The sequence below is a fragment of the Myiozetetes cayanensis genome, unplaced genomic scaffold, assembly GCF_022539395.1.
Source record: "Myiozetetes cayanensis isolate MyiCay16 unplaced genomic scaffold, myiCay2020 scf9, whole genome shotgun sequence".
In the NCBI taxonomy this organism is placed as follows: Eukaryota; Metazoa; Chordata; class Aves; order Passeriformes; family Tyrannidae; genus Myiozetetes; species Myiozetetes cayanensis.
In genome coordinates, this window is record NW_026088185.1 from 30,259,433 (window position 1) to 30,282,614 (window position 23,182).

The 23,182-nt window shown below is 40.7% G+C and overlaps 2 protein-coding genes across 2 annotated transcripts in view; both read right to left on the bottom strand.

Moving 5' to 3' along the window:
• The window catches only part of MARCO (macrophage receptor with collagenous structure), a 923,899-nt gene that overhangs the window by 498,760 nt on the left and 401,957 nt on the right, over positions 1-23,182 (bottom strand). The window lies entirely within an intron of this gene.
• DDX18 (DEAD-box helicase 18) lies at positions 11,203-21,833 on the bottom strand. Its single transcript, XM_050340476.1, has 14 exons — positions 21,673-21,833; positions 21,395-21,580; positions 20,269-20,412; positions 19,615-19,750; positions 18,792-18,892; positions 18,489-18,688; positions 18,286-18,400; positions 17,151-17,290; positions 16,549-16,710; positions 15,406-15,558; positions 14,570-14,683; positions 14,070-14,126; positions 12,533-12,710; positions 11,203-11,930 (listed from the first exon to the last, which is right to left on the bottom strand). The coding sequence occupies exons 1-14, from the start codon at positions 21,788-21,790 to the stop codon at positions 11,788-11,790; spliced, it is 1,947 nt and encodes a 648-aa protein (XP_050196433.1). The 5' UTR covers positions 21,791-21,833; the 3' UTR covers positions 11,203-11,787.

Sequence of the window (23,182 nt, forward strand, 5' to 3'; positions counted from 1 at the left end):
AGCTTGTCAAAAAAAGGCTTTTCATAATACTGCTGCAAGTTAAGTCTAAAGCAGCACCTGAGACAGCTAGACACTGCTAAAAATTTGTCAGGGTGGGCAGGCAGCACTTGACTGCTTCACGACCAGCTTTGCATACTTTGCCTTATATTGCTCCTTTCTCATTTGTGTCTCACTTTGTTAATTAATGCCACTTTTAAAATGTCAGCGAAAGGATTACTGAACAACACTTTGTACATTTAAAAGGCAGCCAAACATGAAAGCAGGCAGGGAAACAAGCAGATAAAAAAGCCTTTCAACTTCTAAATGTTTCAACAATTGTCAGTCCACTTCTGTGAACTTAAGGACTAAAGGGATCTTGTCACAATTTGAATTAACTTGGTTGTTAAAGAAAGACTGCATAAAAACAAATGAGACTTAGACTAACTGCAAAAGTTTCATGTTTAGGGATCCAAATGGGCCTGGATATAATCTTTTGGTTCTTGCTCCTGCAGGAAATGAGGTGTTTTTCTTGTATGGGGGTGCTTCCTTGGTGGGTTGCAGACTATTCCTACTCTTAAGCATACAAGCAGATTACTGTTTTCAACCCTTTTGTTGCAGACCATCATTAAAGCAGCCCAGATGATCTCAGAATCTTCCTTTCCTGGAAGCCGTGTGTCCCATCCCTCTCCTCCTATTTATTATGTGTACATTACGTGCCACATCCTGAGAGTTACATTTCAGTTCACACATTGAATGCATTGAAAACTCCCACTTTTTCCTCCCTCTTGGCTGAAATAACCCAGTCCTATAATACAGAGGCTTGAATAAAGTCTCCAAGGGGTTTATTTTTTCCTCAATAATTACTCCACTGCTGTCTTGTCCTGTCACTGCAAATGCTTAGCACTCCTCAAAGATTGCTATGGCAACACTTTACAATGTCTCAGAAACCAGGGTATACTTTGAAAAAGAGAAGAGGGAATTATAAAAAAAATCAGGAGACTTGCATGTATTGACTTATTCTAAATAGCAGGTAGACAAATACAAATTGCATGACATGATAGAATAAATAGATTTAAAAAAGCCACCAAGAAAGCAAAAACCAAAACTAAAACATTTTTCTTCTACTGAAACTAAAGGAGGACCTAGTTTACTTTTATGCTCAATTACAGTATGATAAGCTGCTGCCACATCAAAGTGAACTGAAAAAAATGAAAACCCTTTGTTTCATTCACTGATACTTTTCAATGACTTCAGAAACTAGTTTGAATCTTCATAGTTTCTTTTTTTTTCAGTGGAGCATGACAGTGTGTAACCAACCATTTCATTGCTCTTAAAATAAGCAAACAAATATGTGACTAAGGGCTTGGAGCTGGGTGATAGAATTAACAGTGAACACCAAGCCACGTCATCTTTCCATCTGGATGTTTGGTACTTTGTGGGCTGGGAAATCTGTGGGATGCAAAACAGAAAAGGGTGGAAAATAGTAATCTGCTTGTAAGTCTTAGAGGAAAAAAACTTTATATCTTTTGTGTCCAGTTCTGGGCCCCTCAGTTCAGAAAGGATATTGAGGTGCTGGAGCAGGTCCAGAGAAGAGCAACGAGGCTGATGAAGGGACTTGAGCACAAGTCCTGTGAGGAGAGGCTGAGGGAGCTGGGGTGGTTTAGCCTGGAGAAGAGGAGGCTCAGGGGTGACCTCATCACTCTCTACAACTACCTGAGAGGAGGTTGTAGCCAGGTGGGGGTCGGTCTCTTCTCCCAGGCAATCAGCAGCAGGACAAGAAGGCACAGGCTTAAGCTCTGCCAGGGGAGGTTTAGGTTGGATATTAGGAAGAAATTCTTTACAGAGAGGGTAATCAGGCATTGGAATGGGCTTCCCAGGGAAGTGGTGGATTCTCCATCCCTGGAGGTTTTTAAAAAGAGACTGGATGTGGCACTGAGTGCCATAGTCTAGTAACAATGGTGATAGTGGACCAAGGGTTGGACTTGATGATCTCAGAGGTCCTTTCCAATCAGTTCTATGATTCTTCCTTTGCATCTGTTCTCACCTTTCCCTGTGTACCTGAGAACTGCTGAGAAAAGGACTTGACAGAGGTGAGGAATTGCAAAATGTATTTCCTTGTCCTTATCACTTTACCATCACCTGCAGAAGCCTCTCTCTTGAAGTGAATCTCCTCAGATTCAGTCTTGTCATAATCTTTTTTTTTTTCCCTGTCAGTCTGGAAGTTCTTAACTTGGCTTAACCCTCCCTGCATCCTCATAATTCCTGTCCAAGCTCCCCTTTGCTCAGCTGTGCTAAGGAAGTGTTTGTCCTGACCAGGCAGCAGCTGCCCAGGCCAGCTTCGTTACAGCACCCTGTTTCCAAGCACTTCCAAAAACAGAATGCTGCTTAGGAACAGCTTTGGAGGAGGATGATTCATCCAGATAACAGAATTTCAACTCATTATGTGAAGTGATGCTGTATTTTTATAGCAAATATATAAAATTTAATGTTACATTTTTCAGAAGTTGGTTTTTATGTGTTAGAGGTAGATTATTTTTACACCATTATAAAGGGACTACACTGAACTGATTTATTTTCCATTTTTGTTTTAGATTGAAAAGTCCTATGAAAGCTTCTAGTAGATGCAGTTTTATCACATTCTCCTCTGTTCTCTGCTAGCTCTTTAATAGAAAACCAGCCTCCTTTGTAAAGCATTTTCCAGAAAACTCAGTTATATAAATGCTGCCAATAATCTGATAAATCTCTAGAAAATTTCAGCTCAAGAGAAAACCAAACTTCCAAATTTCTTTGACAGCTGGGTCCATACTTTTATGACTGAAAATGTGAAAGAGAATCTAGATGTCACATAAATGATGCCTCATAATGATTTCATTAATAATAATGAGCAAGTCCTTGACAGAAGAATTTCCATTCGAATATGAGACTTATGTAGCCTACGAGGATGTGAGAGACTAAAACAAGATTTCAAACACAAGGGCTAGTCAGCCAAGATCTGTATCCTGGCATGAATTAGGTTTGCCCAGGAGTATGTATGAGATAATGAGCCCTGGTACTGCTAAGGCTAACACATGGATAAAAAAGGGTATTTTTATTTTTGCTGACATTGTCCATTTCTCCTGTTAGAGTGGCCACGTAAGAAAAACCCTCAACTAATAAACTATAAGAATGGTAAATATGATTTGCTTGACCTTGACTATTGTAGCTTCTGCTACTGATAGAATTCTTGAGAAGGAGCTAGAATTTATCTTTTTTCATTATTATTTTACTGTGTATTAAACATGGGCAGATTTTAATATTTTAAAGTGTCAGATTCAAAGTTATTTAGGAATCCACATCCAGTGAACTCCAGTTTAATTGGTGTCCAAGAAAGTTGCAGTGTTTAGATGCCTTTTGATTCTTGTTCTAGCTCACTTCAAATCTGTGCAACCCGTTCCACATTTGTCTTAAGTTTGGTAGAAACACCCCTCTTTCCTTGGACAGAATGTTCACAAACATTCCTCATGTGGGCCACCTATTACCACTCATAACGTGGAGTGAGTCTAAAGCAAGACCTTTGTATGAATTTACCATCAGTACAAGTCTGGGACAGGTGTGTGTGTGGTTTATTTCTCTGTGCAATACTTTTAAATAGACAAGTTTTATGCCCATACTCAAATTTTGCTAATTTTTATTCTGCCACGAATAAAGAGAGGAATGCAAAGATATCAGTGAATACAATTTCTATAAAAACATCAAGTTGCTTTATGGTGGGGTTGGTTTGGTTTGGTTTTTTTTAGTAATGTCATTTTAGGTTTATATTTAAGCCCTCAAATCACATTTTGTAGGTACTAGTGTTACTATGTACTTTCATAAATTCTTTCTCTGGCCTCTTAATAACAATGACAGAAAGGTGGCAGGCAGAATTTGCCCCCTCCTCTGTTTTCCCATACAGAAAGTGCTTTAAATCAGAAGTGACGACGTACCAGGAACATTTATCCAGAGACCCAACAACTCCTGCAAATTCACATGGTCTGTCAGCCCCTGTGAGTGAACATCTAGGCTTAGTTCTGAGAGTAACACATCTGGTACTCCTGTAATTCTCAACAGTCATAGGTGATTGCAACAACTCAAAGAGGAGCTCAGAAAGCCCTGGGTGGTTCAACATATGGAGCTGACAGCCAAAACAGTTTGGAAGTTTTGGTACCATTATACAAGATTTTGCAGAGCCTATGTTTTTTTTTTTTTTCCAAATTCTGACCAACTCGGAAAAAATAGTAAGTGGTTATGTTTTTCAGTGTTGCAGCTTACAAAAGTGTTTAGGAAGATGGACTACAACTGAAGAGTATGGCAGGTTTGGTTTTTTCCTTTTTCTTTTTTTTTTTGTAAAAGTGAATGCAGTTCTTAAGCTGGATGACACAGATACAGCAAAGTAAATGTGTTTCTAGACAGCACCCTGATTTTCCATTTGTCTTCCCTTCTCTTAGTGGCATCTTTCCTCTACCTCTCCTCACAACTCCATATCAAAAGTTTATTGTGGTGGCTGAGGAAAAAAAAAAAGTAATCTCTTCCCCACATGGCTGTGCAATAAAGAGATTTGACAGAAGAAACATCATGGTATTTATGACTTTGATTGAAGAAAGCAGACTTTTTAGAAGCTAAGAGCATTCCAGTTCAGGAGGCTGGATGCCTATTGTCAGGGCTCAACATCACCTATAAATCTAAAAGCATTGGACAAACAAAAGCATCAAAAAGAGTTGCATGAATTCTCCTGTCAAGCCAAGCAGCTAAAATCCTGAGAAAACCAAGCTGGTAGAGCAAAAGTCAAGAGCGGTGACAGACTTAATTCTTTATGCCCAGCCTCTTGCTTCTAGGTTTCTTTCAGCATTACTTTACTTCTAATAAAACCCAGCCCCACCAACCAACCCACCTTTCAAGGGTTAATAAGTGGCTTTTCTAACTGTTGGGTTTTTAGGTCTCTTGTAAAATCCCTTCTAAGTTTGGGGAGTGTGTGTGTATGAAGTAACTGGAAAACTGTCTCCTAAAGAGGACTGAGGTAGAACTACAAGCAAAAGTCACGGAGCTGTGCTGTATCCTGTCAGCACCCTGTCTTCCTTCACAGTGAGACCTCTACTAAAATAATATTTTTTTAAAATCACATGGCCCTTTTCATTCTTCCTGTGAGAGCTTGCTTCCCCTGAACCTCAGAACACTGGCTTGAAAGGAAATCATTTGAGTATCTAAAGCTTTGGTAGCTTACTTAAATTGAGTCATCAACTCATACATCAAACAAAAAGGCTAATTACTGCCAAAACATAAACACACTTTTTATTTACAACAGACCTCAGTAGATAATATCTTACCCTGTTGTCGTGGTTTTGCCCTGGCTCAATTTACTTTTATACTCTCACATACAATTACTATTAGTTGAGAGAAGGTTTATGCAGACAAAAAGAGGCTGAATTGAAAAAAGGTATGAGTATTTATTATTAACAAACTAAAACTAAGGAATTATATTTACAACAATTCTACTTAAGTAAAAGGTATTATGTATTTACAGAAGATATTTCTCCCCCCACCTCCCTTTATATCAGTCCAAGGAGGAGAAGCAGTCTTTTTCTGTTCTCGGAATTCCAGCTCTCTCTCTCTCCAGTAACTCTGCAGCACTTTCGTCGCAGTTGGAATTTCTTTATCTCTCTCTCATTCTGTGTTAGCCTCCAGGGCTGGGCTTACCCCCCTCCTGGGTTAAAACCGAAGGCTGAGGGTTACCCAGGTCCTGAAGGGTCTCCTTCCATAGACTTGCAAGGGGACACTTGCTTACTATGGATCTTCTTCCACAGGGTTACAGGGGATAATGGTTTAAGAGTTCACCCCTGTTTCCCTATGGAGGTCCCTCCCCATGGGAGAACAGTCCTTGATTGACTTCTCGGCATGGGTCCAGTCTGGATCCCTTACTCGGATCCCAATATCCCACCTGAGCCATTTTCTGCTCCAGCGTAGGTTCTCTCTAGCACCAGCAGCACGGATCCCACACATGGATCCCAACGTCCCTACCTGAACCGTTTTGTGTTCCAGCGTAGGTTCTAATACCCGTCAGGGTCATAAATCTTCAACAGCAGCAGCATGGATCTCTCACTGAGATCCCAAGCTTATCTGAGCCGTCTCGCTCCAGCATAAGCATCGATCCCTCCGAGGGTCACAAAGTCTTTAACAGGACTCTGCCTCATCCGAGCCGCTTTTACTCCAGCATAAGGCTTTCTCTCTGTTAAAGTCACAAATCTCTGGTGCATCCACAAGCTCCTCTGTGAGCCGCACGGGGGGTCTCTTCACCCCAACAAACTTTCACAAGTGGCAGGGTTTTTATTTTTCAGTCTTTACCCTGCTGAAGGGAGAGAGAGCGAAAGGGAGAAAAAGCAGCTCTCCCCCCTTCGAACTTTTCTTCTTTCTCCTGCGACTGCAGCTTTGACCTTGGAAGTTCTCTTATCTCATGGCTGGAATTCTTCTGCAGCGGTTTCTCATCTAGGCAGTTCATCTTTTAAACTTTTTTTTTTCTTCACTCTCTCACAAGAGAGAAGGGAGGCTTCAGTACTACACCTGCCCCATCCCCGGCCCAAGCCGGGAAGGAGGGGGCCTTGGCCCTCCTCGGGCCCGCTACCCTCCTACATGGCTGCTGCTCCTAATTTCAACTGCGCCACAACCTTCTCTTCCGTTTTCTTAAAGATGTAATTAGCAAAGGCGTCACTGAACTTTTTGATTGGTTTTTTTGTCCGGAAATCACCTGGACAAAACCATCCTCAGCCCCAGGGATGGGCTGGCGGGCAAAACCACGACAACTCCCCCCTTCGCCTTTGCGAATTACATTTTAAGAAATCTTAAATTCTACAATAAACATACAATTATAAATAAACAAGCTATAACTAAAAATTACTCTATTAAAACTTAAAACAACATCACTATAATATTTTAACTCTATTATTCTCTTTCTACTACAACCGCAGTACACAGAGTTAGTCTACTTTTGTCTGCAGACCTTTCTCTCAGTTATCTTAAAATCATTATGGCCAATTCTTCACATTAGGCACTAAAAATGTTGGGGTTTGATTCAGTCACTGCCTCTCTGGGCAGTCTCTGCCCGCATTCTCCACCAAAAATGTCGTGGTTTTGCCCTGGCTCAATTTACTTTTATACTCTCACATACAATTACTACTAGTTGAGAGAAGGTTTATGCAGACAAAAAGAGGCTGAATTGAAAAAAGGTATGAGTATTTATTATTAACAAACTAAAACTAAGGAATTATATTTACAATAATTCTACTTAAGTAAAAGGTATTATGTATTTACAGAAGATATTTCTCCCCCCACCTCCCTTTATATCAGTCCAAGGAGGAGAAGCAGTCTTTTTCTGTTCTCAGAATTCCAGCTCTCTCTCTCTCTCCAGTAACTCTGCAGCACTTTTGTCGCAGTTGGAACTTCTTTATCTCTCTCTCATTCTGTGTTAGCCTCCAGGGCTGGGCTTACCCCCCTCCTGGGTTAAAACCGAAGGCTGAGGGTTACCCAGGTCCTGAAGGGTCTCCTTCCATAGACTTGCAAGGGGACACTTGCTTACTATGGATCTTCTTCCACAGGGTTACAGGGGATAATGGTTTAAGAGTTCACCCCTGTTTCCCTATGGAGGTCCCTCCCCATGGGAGAACAGTCCTTGATTGACTTCTCGGCATGGGTCCAGTCTGGATCCCTTACTCGGATCCCAATATCCCACCTGAGCCATTTTCTGCTCCAGCGTAGGTTCCCTCAGGATCACAAATCTCCAGCACCAGCAGTATGGATCCCACACATGGATCTCAACATCCCTACCTGAACCGTTTTGTGTTCCAGCGTAGGTTCTAATACCCGTCAGGGTCATAAATCTTCAACAGCAGCAGCATGGATCTCTCACTGAGATCCCAAGCTTATCTGAGCCGTCTCGCTCCAGCATAAGCATCGATCCCTTCGAGGGTCACAAAGTCTTTAACAGAACTCTACCTCATCTGAGCCGCTTTTACTCCAGCATAAGGCTTTCTTTCTGTTAAAGTCACAAATCTCTGGTGCATCCACAAGCTCCTCTGTGAGCCGCACGGGGGGTCTCTTCACCCCAACAAACTTCTACAGGTGGCAGGGTTTTATTTTTCAGTCTTTACCCTGCTGAAGGGAGGGAGAGCGAAAGGGAGAAAAAGCAGCTCTCCCCCCTTCGAACTTTTCTTCTTTCTCCTGCGACTGCAGCTTTGACCTTGGAAGTTCTCTTATCTCATGGCTGGAATTCTTCTGCAGCGGTTTCTCATCTAGGCAGTTCATCTTTTAAACTTTTTTTTTTCTTCACTCTCTCACAAGAGAGAAGGGAGGCTTCAGTACTACACCTGCCCCATCCCCGGCCCAAGCCGGGAAGGAGGGGGCCTTGGCCCTCCTCGGGCCCGCTACCCTCCTACATGGCTGCTGCTCCTAATTTCAACTGCGCCACAACCTTCTCTTCCGTTTTCTTAAAGATGTAATTAGCAAAGGCGTCACTGAACTTTTTGATTGGTTTTTTTTGTCCGGAAATCACCTGGACAAAACCATCCTCAGCCCCAGGGATGGGCTGGCGGGCAAAACCACGACACCTGTTCTCAAGCATTCTTGCTCAACACCAGCAATAAATGTGCCCTCTACCTGTGACATTCACCCTGAAAAATTTGATGGCAACACTTTCTGACTGGTCTCGTGCTTGTCTATAACTCGTTATGGCAAAGGAAACTCGTATCATGACAAGATCTTTCATGATTATGAGCAGTAGCTCAGCAATGGAATTCTCCTTTATGGGCCTGTTCCAAGAGCTGTCAAAAAAAAAATCTTCCAGTTCAAGCTGGACAGTTTTGATCACCCCCTTAAGTGGTTTAAAGAGTCCAATTTCTTTGTCAAGGTTCTCAGAGAAAGGAGGCGATTTCTCAAGGCACACAATATTAGTCCCCAACCTATCGGTCACTGTTATGAGACAAGCCTTGAGAGTCTGAGGGCTGAGGTCTATTAACTGCTCACAAGATTGATAACAGGGGAAGCTGCAAAGGAAACGTTGGATTTCCAATCATTCTGACAATGTTTTACAGTTCTTGCAATACCCCACAGCAGAACAGATGCTGCCCCATACATGGTATTTCATCAGAAACTATCTGTCATTTCTGACTTCATAAACAAAGCAAAAGGTAATTGCATCTGCACAAGCCAGGAAGCTGAAGCCCCTTCTCTTTTAATTCCCACTTAGTCTCAGCTCGTGAATTTCTCTCCTGCTTGATCAGGAAATTAGAGCAGACTGTGCAGTTACCACAGGCTGTGCAGCCATCATGCATATATAATATTTAAGTAAGAGTGTTAACACTTTTTTTTAGGGTAAGCTAGTACTACTCCAGAGCAATAGTATTGAGTCTTTTCATCTCCTAAGTAAGATTTTTTCAAAAGTTTCTTTGTATTAGGGTCTATAAGAAAATGCAACCCAAATATCCCAGGGAAGAATTGTGCAGGCACATACCAAAGCCCTGTTTTGTCAGCATTTTCCATGTATCAGACAGTACCTCAGCTCTTCCAAAGGAAAAATTATGTGGACCTAGAGGTTTTCAAACCTGGGGAAGCAGTCAGTCTGCTGTTCCCAAAATGACTGACAGATATAAGCAGTTCTCCATAGTGCAGGCTTTTGCCTACACAGGGAAGTGGAAGGAATTTTGATGCATTTTCAAGCCCAACCAGTTCTGGCTCTGCAGCAGCACATGGTCAGACAGGTGGCCACTGACTGGCCCAACATCTCAGCCAGACTGCTTTTCCCCACATCACCACACTCTGATCTTCACAGTGGTTTACTAAAGCTTTGCTTACATCTCTTTCCAAGTAATTAATTTTGCAGTTCATCTAATGAGTCCCTCAGCGTCTCTTTTGCTATAATGTTAAGCTAATTCCCATGCTGTGACTGCACAGCTGGCAGGTATAGACAGGAGCTTTAAACTGTATGAGGCTGTAGGTCTCAGAGATAACTCCTAAAATGTGCCACTAAAAACCAGGCATGACAACTATTTTGACATCTTTTATAAATATATAAGAAACCCCAGAATCAAAGATTAGAACTCAATGAGACAGGCATCATGTTCTTAGCACTGCTTACCCTTCAGAGCAGATTTTGCCACTTCAGTGCAACCCCAGAAGCACGAGACATTCAAATCCATGTAAAAAAATTAATCTACTGAAATGTTTTGACATTTGACAATCAGAAGCTCTTAAGATCTGATCAATGTTAATTAAGAATCGTGAAAAGTCCAAGTCTACAGTCAGAAATGGAAAAGCAGGCAATGCTCAGTTCTGAATGCTGGAAGCACTAGCAAAAGAATAGTGATATTATTTCTCCCCTGTCCTCCCCCCAAAAAAATTATCTAAGGATGAAAAGAAAGTTCACTTATTTTTTTTGGCAATACTTCAATGCTCATATCATAGTTTTAAATCTGACATGCTACTTCAGAAGACCTAAGAAACAACAGTCCTGTTTATACTGGAATATCTATTTATGCTTTTGTATTTGTAACTGGTCCTGAGTTACATTTTAAATGTTAATTAAAAGCTGGTTTACTGTAATCACATGGGGCCCAGATTTCTGGATTCTGTGACATTTGTCTTTCCCTGTCTTAACACATGAACACTTTTTAAACACTTGCCCACCACCCCTGTAGCCTCATATGAGCAGTTACCTACTGCAGCAAGAGCAGAGATGAAAATAGTATGTAATACAGTTACTCTACTTTTGCATTTCTGTGTTTGCAATGTGTATTCCAGCCTCTTCCACTTCAGTCTTTTATATTCCTCCTTCAAAATACCTTTCTAGTGTATCTATATACCCCATTTCATTTTTCCCTTATTGAGTCTCTCCACCCCCTCAGTCCTGTGGCAGCACCTTTGACTTTGCCCACCACTGATCTGACATACTAAGACTTAAAAGCAATTCACTTCTGTAATTTACAAGATAAAACTGCAAACATTCTCTGCATCAAGGTTATGAAGTATCTTAAGAAAACATTATCTGGGTCAAGTACAATTTATGTAACCTGCTTTTCTTAATTTTCTTTGCATATTCATAAGAGTAGACTAGACCTCCCTAGATGGATAATTTCAGATTTAAAGTGAACATGAAGGAAAACCAAACATTGCAATAGAATGTTACCATTCTATCACAACATAAAAGTATTATTCATGTCCTAGAAGTGGTGTAAGAGATTATTTATTATTTTGGACACTGTATTTGTTATAAAGATACCATGTCTGAAATTAATCACAAGCTCATACAGCCTTAATTATTCATCCATATGCTCTGTTCCAAAGGAATCTTCCTATATTCTTCAGCATATTTGATGGCCAGAGCAGAGTTCTGTAGCACTAAAATCCCTTGCAAAGATTCATGTGAGCAAACCCTTTTTATCTCACGTTGCAATGTCCTTATGTTGAACGCTCCAACAATTTTCAGAGTACATAGAAAAAAGGGTAAATGTAAAGCAAATTCTTCTATAAAACCTAAAAGTAATTTTTCTTTCTTTAATAAAAACCTCTGTAGTATTGACTTAAGATCAATAGGTTAAATGATCTTCTTCCTTAAATATGGCAAAATTAGCTAGCCATATTATCCTTTAGTCTCCCTCCCAAAGAGTCTTCCTGACCTGAGAAATAAAAGATGTTCCCGGAAAAAAAAAAAAAAAAATGCGAATGGAGCAGTTTAAACTGAAAGTAGCTGCCGGATGGTTTTGATCAAGGTGGGCTATTCCAATGCCAGCAGCCATTTTAGTGACCGGATGGTTAACGAGAAAACTGCCGATTGTCTGATTTCTTGCTGATGTGCTTGAAGATTTTCGCTTTGTGGACACTCTTGGACTTCTGATAACCGAATCCTCCGCCTCCACCTCTTTTCTGTAGTCTTCTGCCATGGTTGCTGTTCACATCTGAAGTTTTATTGGTTAAAGAACTTAAAAAGGAATAATTTGAAATGTTGTTTTTTGGGGATATGAGGGAAAAAATACCAGCATTATACAAATATTGCATAACTATAGAGGAAACCAGAACTATGTGCCTGTGGTTCTAAATACTCCTGCAGTTGTCCAAAGTGCTATTGCTTCAAGTTCCATCCACTGCCAGGTCTGACAGTAATCTAGATACAGCTTTCTGTTTCGTGCTTTTGCCCCTCTGTGTCAATATTCCATGACTATGAAACATAAGCACGTGCATTTCCATGAAAATAATTTTGCAGAGAGGAGAACAGTACTTTGGGACACATCTGCTGCCCCACAGCAACTGAGGCACACACTCCGAGGACATGCACCAAAACACAGATGTTTGTAGGCAATTTTTGCAGTTACAGTATGTGCAGTGTAACATTTCCTTTGATAAACTACTGGGGAAGCATGAGGGATTCCTATGGTTAATAGCAAAAAAAACCCCACAACTACAAACTACCAGAACCTGAAGTAGCAAAGGAATTCAGTAAGTTGCACTCAACACTTATAATGCAGAAATTCAGCTTTGAAACACTGCAGTAAAAGGATACTGAGGTCAACAAAAGGAGGAACTTTAAAACCAAATGAAAGGCTGACTTTGGGAAGATCCAAGTTATTGACATCATAGATCTGCTTTAGAGAATGGGAGTCATAAGCTCTAATATAAGCTTTGTATGCCTCCTGGGCTGACTTGTGAAGGAAATAGTTCTTCTCTATCAGTTTTTCCAGCTGGTGAGAGAAAAAAAACAAACAATGAAGAGTCACAAACAATGATATCTGTAAAGTCCATACATTATATTCCAGCAGATTATTTACTGAGTGGCAATGACATTATTCACTTCAGCAAAACCGCCCTGTGACAGCAGAGTGCACGTAGAGGTATCAAAATGCTTTTATAAACAAGTAGAGGGACATAAAAGCCTGAAGCTGAATTACACTACAAACAAAGCCTCAGCAATACACAAATTCACAGAAATAATAAAAAGTTAAGAAGGAGAATACAACTGCAGCCACACCATGAAACGATGTGTATTGAGAATTAGTGTACAACAGCAATATGCCTTTAAGTCTAAACTCCACGATTCCATGTAATTCTGTCCTGTCTTATCCATTATGGTGCAAATGCTTTGTAAAATACGCAGTGTTAATTCTAAGACAAGAATGCAGATACACTAGTGTAGACTGAGACATTTGATTTGTTGTGGGCCAGGTTCCCAATGCTCATTAAATCAGAGTGTCTCATTTGATGTTTAACGTATGTTAATTCAGCACACTAAAAATAAGTTACATTAGTCACCATTATTTCCTGATTATTCTTAATTAGGAACCTCTGATTGTAAGGACTGTCTTCATTGCTTCTTGTACTTGCTATTTTACATTTAAGTTACTGCAAAGAAACTTCACAGACCTCTTATCAAAACAATGATTCACAGAACTCACCAACAACAGAAATTCACATCTACAGAATTATCTGTGCTATTCCTCTCAACTTTGTGCTCCGTGGTTATTTTTGTAGCACCAGAGCACAAAGCAGGTTTAGCTGATGCTGGGCTTTCTTAACACCAGCTAAGTTAAAAATACAAATGGACTAAATAGTAACATTCCTAAGTGTTTGTACTGGATCTATTTCTGCACACTGAAGTCTGAGAAAATCCTCTTACAACACATACATTATTCACAGTTAATCTAACGTAAGTAATTACCCAATGAAAGCTACCAAACCCCTATTTGCTAAACCAGGTAAGAACATTTTGTTTCAAAAGCTGAAAACAGGTTGACATCACTGTCATTTTGCGTCACTGTCCTTTTGTCATTTTTTGATGTAATGTGAAAAAACAATTCTTAAAAGCAAATTTGTACTGTATAATGATGACAATCTAGTACTAGATATTAAAATTCATCTTTAATTCCTAAATAGTGTCTTGCTTAACTGTATTCAAGGGCAGGAGGATTTCCTGCATAGTGCTCATTTACCGGAACTTTCCTAAACAAGCACACCTCTTTGTGAACTGCAGTTGTTACAGGCTGTAACATTCTCCATGTAAATTATAATATTCAAAGTAATTGTAGTATAAAGTAATTTCATACCTGAGACTGGATGTCTGAAATTTTTGACCAAGAAAATTCAAATTCACTCAGCGGTACCTTAAAAACAAAAGAGGAAATGAAATATCAAAATTATTTACACTCTGTATATAGTGAAAGTGTTTAAGATCCAAGACAAAAAAGACCTGCTAGATAACAGATTTTTTTTTTTAATACCACAGCTGTATCTGTAAAGTGCCTTTATATCAGTATGACAGTATTATCACCTCCTTTAAGCTGGAGTAATAAAGATGCTCAGTATGACACCTTCTTTTACCACTTTTGCTTCAGAAGTTATACCATTTTAAAAGTGGCAAAACAAGCCCATAAGGAGAGCAACAAAAAAACTCTGTGCAGCTCTATCATATTAAAATGGCTACATTTACAAGAAGGCTACGCTTCCTTTGGAATTCAATAAATTGAAACTGATCTTTGAACAGAAAAAAAGATTTAAATTTAAAAAACAAACAAAAAACCTCATTAAAATGTAGACACAAGTTTACCCTGGCTTGTTTCAGGTATCGCAGAAAGCCCAGTTCTTCTGGTCGTAAAATGAGCAGAGCGTGTCCTCTCCCATTTATGCCTCTGGCAGTTCGACCAACACGATGAATATATTCCTTTTGGGAAGAATAAGCAACAGCAAATTCAATCAGTCTTACAAACTTGCAATAATCAAAGTACTTCACAAAAAATACCCCAAATTTGACATTATAAACGTAATTTATCATTCATTATATCTTAAGACTTATTCTTGTCACTGGCAAATGGATAAGGTTGATGAAAAGATGAAAAGATGAAAAGCACAGGTAGGCTGAGACAGAATCCCTGACTACAGTAATTTACCTTTTACTGAGGGGAAAAAAATCTTAGTCTAATATAATTAAAAATTAAACCTTGGCTTTGGTGAATTTGCTGTGTACATTTGTCAAAACTTCTGAGTTTTTGAATTTCACTTGTACATAGTAGACATTTATTCAAACCAATTTTTTTTTTTAAACGAAAATCAAATTTCAACTGGAAAAGCTGTTAAGACTCAGGGATGCACACATAAACTCACACTCCTCTGGAAAAGCATTTTGTTGTTTGGTTGATTAGATTTTAAATTAATTGCACAGCAAAAAGAATATTTTATAAAGTAATTTTTAAAAAGGTAACAAAGGTCTCAGTTAGGAACAGGATTTCCTAGGAGGTACTGAAGGTAAGTGAAAGAAATCAGGCTGGATGTGATCATGGCTGAATCCTGATCTCTCTCCATCAGCAGTTTCAGGTTTTTTTGCAACTATGTTTGCAGTGAAGATTTGATTTCTTGCTGTGAAGTTTCTCTCTTTTCTTAACTTACCTTTGGATCATCTGGAGGGTCATACTGAACAATCCAGTCAACTTCAGGAATATCCAATCCTCTGGCAGCAACATCAGTGCACAGCAATATTCCAGATTCTGCATTACAGAACTGGAAAAACGTTGTAGTACGTTTGGTTTGCTTCTGCTTGCCCTAAAAGGAAACAAACACATGGGGCATGAAACATCAACAAAAAAACCCTGAATTTGCCAGCTGGTAAACTTAAATATAATTTCTCATTTCACATATATCACATAGATATTATTTGACACATATAAAATAATTTGGGGCATCTTTCCAAATCTTGGTGTTGTACAGACCAAGCAGGACCATTTCACAGTGAACAAACAAGGAAAAAATTAAACAGCACAGGGCTACACTAAGTGACAACTCCCAGAGGTAACAATGTATCACCAAAAGTATTAAAAATTAAAAATTGCATAAACATTCTGTTCAGGAGGGCTGCATAAATGTCTGAAGTTCAGAAAAAGGACATTTGCAAGTCTAGCAATATGTTAAGAGTGATTACAGGTTAAAAAGCAAGCAACCAAACAAAACCCACACTTCAATCGAAGAACAGCAGAAAAATCTCCCAAAGAACAAAATAAGAAAGGACATTTTTGGTTAGTTACAACTGTTTCATATACTTACAGTCAATTCTTTGTCCTAAACTATGCATTTTGTGGTTTTGACAGAAAAGCCACAATGCTCATCCAAATGGTAAGAACTGGCATAGCAAACCCAAACATCACCCCGGCCTTAAGAAAAAGCACCAAACACTTCAGGGATCAGAAACTTTGGATTTCTCTGACAAGAGCTTTGCTCCACAAGTTGATTTTAAGTGCTTGTGAAAGGCGACCTCTTGGAAGAAAACATAATTCTTTCTACACACAGAGCATAAATTAATATCAGTGTTCAGACTAGTTCAAAAAATTGCAAGTTTAATTACTGAAGTGTTGTTATTATACAGTCTTTGCTTTATCTCCTTTCTCTACAGACTAATCAGGACCATCACCAGTTTTGTGAGTAGGGCATTTGTTTTTTAGAAACTGGACTGAAACAAACAAGGCAAATGTAAGGTCAGTAACAACTTCCAGGTACTATGAGATTACCTGAAAATAAATTAATGAATAAAACACTTACATGAATGGCCAAAACAGGCAGATCAATATAGTTGAGTAATTCATAGTGGTACTTCACTGACATACATGAAGAAAAAAATACCATCAGTTTCTTCTTCCGGTTCTTCTTGAGGAATGTGAAGAGCAAAAGGAACCTTTTTTCAGATGGACACACTACATACCCCTGGAAAATTTTTAAACATTATTATATACAGAGAAGTAGGGAGAAAACTTCTGTTTCAGCAACACAGTTAAATCAGGGAAGGGTTATGTTGTGAAACAAATACACCAAATAGTTAAACAATGAAATATATCTGTAGCATATCAATCTCTAGTCACTAACGTGGAAAACACAGTTATAAAGACAACTGGAGCTTGTGTATGTAATAGGAACAGACAAGTGTAAGTACCTATATTATTATTTCATGAGGTTTTATATCATCAGTCCTACAAAATTGACTAGATGCAGGTAACTTACCAGTCTGCACTCTGAATAAAGCCCTTTGGGCAACTGAATGGCTTTTGCCCACTAGGATGTTAAACACCCTTTAAGACAACCCTGTCAAAAACACAGAGGAATTGGTGTGTTCACAGATCATAGCCCTTCTAACGTTCGTGCTTTACCTGTTCAAGACCATCTACTGTTGCTGTCTCCTTGTTATCATCAACCCCAACATACAGTGGCTCTTTCTTCAGAGAGATCTTTGCCAGATCTTCAACCTTTCTGGTTTGTGTAGCAGAGAAAAGCATCGTCTGTCTGCGCTCTGGAAAATATTTATTTTGAAAGACAGCCTCACTTTTTAAAGGAGAATTCAAATAGTAAGGTCATAAAATATCAAACTGCAAACTACCCTGAGCAAGTCTCTTACCTTTTTCAATTAAATTCTAATTGAAACACACTGCTACTGACAAGCAAAGAGCAGTGTAATTGTATTATGGATTGTACAGGTTGTTTACTCAGGCTGCCCCACCTCCACAATCCTAACAGCTATAAACTTGCAATATTCTCCCTCATGCAAAGTAAATATTTCGTTTCCCTATCAATTACCACTCCACATGTAATTTTCATGCTCTTCCTTCCATTTCTCTTTTTAGCACTGTTCATTAACATTTTTCACATGATGTTATTTATTAGATTCATATATCTGCATTTTAAACACAGAGATCTGACTTTTAATATTTAAGATGTGAAAACTCAAAATATTTATCATTGTTTTTTTAATGTACTATTTCCATGGGGTTTTTTCTGCATTTTTAAAGTTTAAAAGGAGAGAGCCTTGTTGACTCTGGGAATGTGTTTAATACAGCAATTACAAGGAATATCTAAATGAAAAATTTGGAGAAGAAAAATTTTAGGTATAGATTTAAACTTCCTTAAGATACTGGTCTTGGAGGTATGAAAAAACCCTTGAACTACAAGACAGAAGACCTTTTTCCTTATAGTTAAAATCTTATTAAGAAATAATGAATTGCAAGAAATAAACAGGCAGAGTAGGATTAATGAGAAAATGCAGATGTCAAATTAAAACCATTTAATATGAACAGAATTATATCTCTAAAGTGCATATGAAAACTCTGTCCTTCAGATAAATGATGTTAAACAAGATACTAGGAAAAAAAAAGGCAGAGTAAGACAACCACTATGCAGTTCATTTACAGAACTAAAAAATTAATGACTTCTCTTACAATACTTGAGTCAGAAAGAAGACATAATGTTAGTCAGGTAATTTCCAGGAAAGACTGATTTCTTTGTTCTTACTTGGCAAAAGTTTTATGATCTGTTTCATTTCTTCTTCAAATCCAACCTCCAAGATTCGATCTGCCTCGTCAATTACCAAACACTGCAAGTTCTTATACATGAAACCTGGAGTGTTCTAGAAGATGAACAAATTCACAGTCAGAGAGACAGGAGTTTTATTACTGTTTTTAATAACAAAGATTAGACAACGATATTGTATCTACCTGCATATGATCCAACAGCCTTCCTGGTGTTGCTACAATGATGTTGATTCCGTTTCCAAGCTTCTGTGCTTCTGCTGATCTGTTACTGCCCCCCATTATCAGACCATAGGTGTGAACATGATGATTCATGAGTTCTTTAAGAACTCCATAGGTCTGCATAGCAAGCTCTCGAGTAGGAGAAAGAATAATGACACCTGTTCCTAAAAAATACATCAATGAGACAGGAGTAAATTTCAACTCGTCCAATCCCCTCCAGTCCCTAAATGGTTGAGTAAAATTCAGCTGTGAAATGAAGAGCCTTACCATTTCTAGGCATAAATTTCAGCTTGTAGATGAGTTCTACTGCAGGAATGAGAAATGCAAGTGTTTTGCCACTGCCTGTTTTTGCAGCTGCTAAAATATCCCTGTATGGAATAGAGTTAGAAAAAGTATTTAGATAGAAAAACAAGTATTTAGTTGGCCATACAGAGAACAGAACAGTCCCACTCTGAAAACTGTTGACACTGTAAAAAACCTGACGTGGCTTAAAGGAGACCGGTGGAGTTGGTATTAAGATCCAGGCCACAGCAATCGGTCGCTCTGTCTCTGGTGTCAGTGTCTTTGAGACACACTGACAAGACTAATGAAAACTGGCTTCTCTGCTTCCAAAGCTAAAGGCAAAGCAGCTCCAGGAGCTTACTCAAGTATTTGTTCCCATGCAATAATGACACCCTATTTGTATTAATTACTATAAACAAAATATATAAAACATAAGAGAATGCATTAAAAAACCCCAACGGTTTAGCTGCAGAAAGTCACATCTCAGCTGTTCCAGGGGAGGTTCAGGTTGGACATCAGAAAGAATTTCTTCACTGAACAGGTTGTGAAGCACTGGAATGGGCTGCATAGAGAGGTGGTGGAATCACCATCCCTGGAGGTGTTCAAGACACAACTGGACACAGCACTCAGTGCTATGTTTTAGTTGACAAGGTGGGGTTGGGTCAGAGGTTGGACTTGATGATCTTGGAGGTCTTTTCAAACCTTAACAATTCTATGGTTCTATTCAATGATTCATCTATTTACCTTGCTGGCAAAATTCACACAACATTTCAGATCAGCAGAGCGATTAAAAAGACTTATTTCTTACCTGCCTTCCAGAAGAGGCTTAATACTTTTATGCTGAATTTCGGTCATGTGTGTAAACCCCATGTCATTTACGCCTTTCAATGTATTCTCACTGACAGCACCAGCCAGGGAAGCAAAAGAATTGTCTTCAAAAGCACCTGAAGTGAGGGGGGAAATGAAAAATATTTGAACTTATTTCTTCAATTCCACCTGTCCTCTGAAATTACCCAGTTAAAACTGACCTACACGAAAAAAAATCAAAGTTTTTTTTCTTATTCTATTCTACCATAAAATTTAAAGATATTGACAAAATACTCTTTATTAATGTAGTACTAAGAAAACTACATAGAGCTAGTGAGAATGAAAATGAATCCACTGCTTCTCATGGCCAATTTATTAGCTGTATGCTTCCACCTTGCTCTCCTTTACAGTTAAATACATGTGCATGCAGGTTTAAAAAACAGACTTTCACCTGTAATTTTAAGACTAACAGATGTGTATATAATGCAAATTCCTAAGAAGAGTAACTAGAGGACAGCTGAATATCTGCCAGTGTCACATCACCTGAATTCAAACACCTGCATTACAATGCTCACTTGAAAACTGCAACTCACTCTGGAAGAAAGTGTTAGACCCTGGGTTTTTGCACACACATGCAAAAGAGAACACAAGATACCTGTTAAACCTAGTGGTAAACTGGGCACTTCATCCTCCTCCTCATCCTCCTCTTCCACTTCTTTCTTTTCAGAATTCTGCTTATGTCCATTTTCTACCTCTACAGATTCATCCTCTTCAGTTTTTGCTTTTTTGGTTTCTGTATCTAGAGTATTGTTTTACAGAAGACAAGTCAGTTAGCGATAAAAAGGACACGTTAATCATGAAAAACATTCCACAGACTGCATCTCCTTTAGTCTCTAAACCATGTACAAAGATCATGCTTTTCCATCGGGTGGAAGGGCCTGGAGAAGGGGAGGCAAAGTTTCAGTTGAATTTTCTGAGGCACAGAGCAAAAAATTCCGAAGTCCTTTCCATACAACCCACTTTGCATAGTAAAACAATGAAGCTTAATGTACATAAGATGATATTTTCTGTGGAAACAAGATAAACTGTCCTTAAAAAAGCAACAAAATTCTTTCCCATTTGTAATGCAGACATTAAGTTTCCAACACAGTTCTTGCTTAGAATATTAGAAACATAAAGTCTGTTGCATTTTAACTACCTGAGTCCTCAGAGGATGAAAGCACCTCTTCACTGGCACAACTATGGTAAGTGTCACAAAAATCAAATACATGAGGAACAGAACCTTGAAACATACATATGTCCGTATATATCTGTATATGTAAAAAAAATACACGAAAATCTAGCAATATTTCTGGGGTGCTATTTTTTGTGTAGTTTTCCAGCATACTTTAGTTTCATAATATACAGACGTTGCCAAAGGCTGGACGTGCTGCTAAAAAGTCGTATTGGCTGCACAGCCAACACAGAGATCCCCCATCTGTCAGAGCTCTACTCTGAAACACAGGGTGTGCATTTGCACAATAAACAAGCAAAACGTCGCAACTGAATGTTACAAAGCAGAATCCTATGCAATAATTATATTGGCTGCTACGGGTTTAGAATAAATTGGAGTTCAAGCATTCCAGCTGCAATAAAACAGGTAATGCTGAAGACCTCCGGGTTTTTAAAACACACACCAGACCGGCACATGGCACGGGGCGGAAACCCTAAGGAGGCGCTTTAGGGGCGCCCAAGAATAACCCAGCCCTGGGAGACAAGCTGTATTTGCTAAGACAACGCACCATCTCCCGCATCAGCTGCCGCTTTCCTCTTTTTTTTCTTCTTTTTCTTCTTCTCCTTCTCCCCGCCGCGGGGCCCGGCAGCGTCCGCAGGCTCCGCGCTCTCCTCCACCTCCGGGGCCGCCGCTGCCTCCTCCTCCTCTTCCTCCTCCGGGGCTCCCTGGGAAGCCGCCTGGCCCAGGGAGGGCACTGCGGGGAGAGAGGGAAAGAGGGAGAGAACACAAAGTGAGCGGCGGCTCGGCCAGCGCTCAGCCCGGGGGGAGGCTCCGCCGCGCCCGCACCTGCCCCCTCGGCCGCCCGCAGCTTCAGGTTGCGCTGCCGCAGCTTCAGGTTGCGCTTGTGGATCTTCCTGCGGAGCAGCCGCATGGGCAGGTTGCTGGCGGTCGCCGGCACCGACATCGCTGTGCCGGTGGTGGCCCCGCTGTGCCGGTGGCGGCGGCCCCGCTGTGCCGGTGGTGGCGGCCCCGCTGTGCCGGTGGTGGCCCCGCTGTGCCGGTGGTGGCGGCCCCGCTGTCCCAGCACACGTGGGAGCGCCGCGTCCGGGAGCGCCGGAACCGCCGGCGGGGCCCGACGGGAGCCCGGCAGCGCCTCCTGGGGGCCCGGCGGAGGCAGCGCCGCCCGGGTCCGTGTCCCGGCACGGCCCTCAGAGCGGCCCGGGGAGCGCGGGCCGGTTCTCCCTCAGAACTCGCCATCTCCCCCACAGCCCCCCGCAGGACCCGCCTGCCCCGTGGTGTTGGCTCCACTCACGGCTACGGGTGTTTAACTCCAGCGGGAGAAAGAGACAGAATCGCATAATCGATTAGGTCGGAAAAGACCTCTGAGATCGTTGAGTTCAGCTGTGTCCGAACACCACCATGTCTCACTGAGTGCCACCTGCAGTCTTTCCTTAAATGTACCCAGGCACCCGTGACTCCACCACCTACCTGGGCACCCCATTCCAATGTTTAATCACCCTTTCTGTGAAGAAATTCTTCCTAATGTCCAACCTAAACCTCCCATGGCACAGCTTGAGACTATGTCCTCTCATGCTGTCACTTGTTGCCTGGGGGAAGAGCCCGATCCCCACCTGGCTACAACCTCCGGTCAGGTAATTGTAAAGAGGGATAAGGTCTCCTCCGACCCTCCTCTTCTCCAGACTAAACAGTTCCAGCTCCCTCAGCCGCTTCTCACAGGATTTGTGCTCCAGACCCTTCCCCAGCTCCATTGCCCTTTTCTGGACTCACTCCAGCACCTCAATGCACTTCTTGAATTGAGAGGCACAGAACTAACACAGCACTCAAGGTGCAACCTCATCAGTGCTGAGCACAGGGGGACAATCTGTTCCCTAGTCCTGCTGGCCACACTATTTCTGACACAGGCCAGGATGCCACTGGCCTTCTTGGCCACCTGGGCACACTCCTGGCTTGTGTTTAGCCAGCTGTTGACCTGTGCCCCCAGGTCCTTCTCTGATAAACCACTTTTCCAATCACTCTCCCTGCAGCCTGTAAACTGAAACTTGCAGTCTTGCAGGATGTCCAGCACCAGCCCTGGGGATAAAGGAAACAGCTGTGGTGTTGGTGAAGACCTGAATCTGTGGTAGCCACCACTGTCTATTCCTCCTGATGGGTGCAAGGAGCATGGGAATCCCCTGGTGTTTTCACCAGCCTGGAAGTGCTAGTGCATACCCAAGTAATAGAATCACAGAGTGGTTTGGGTTGGAAAGGACTTAAACATCATCTCATTCCAACCCCCTGCCATGGACAACTCCCACTAGACCAGGTTGCTCAGAGGTCTGTCCAGCCTGGCCTTGAA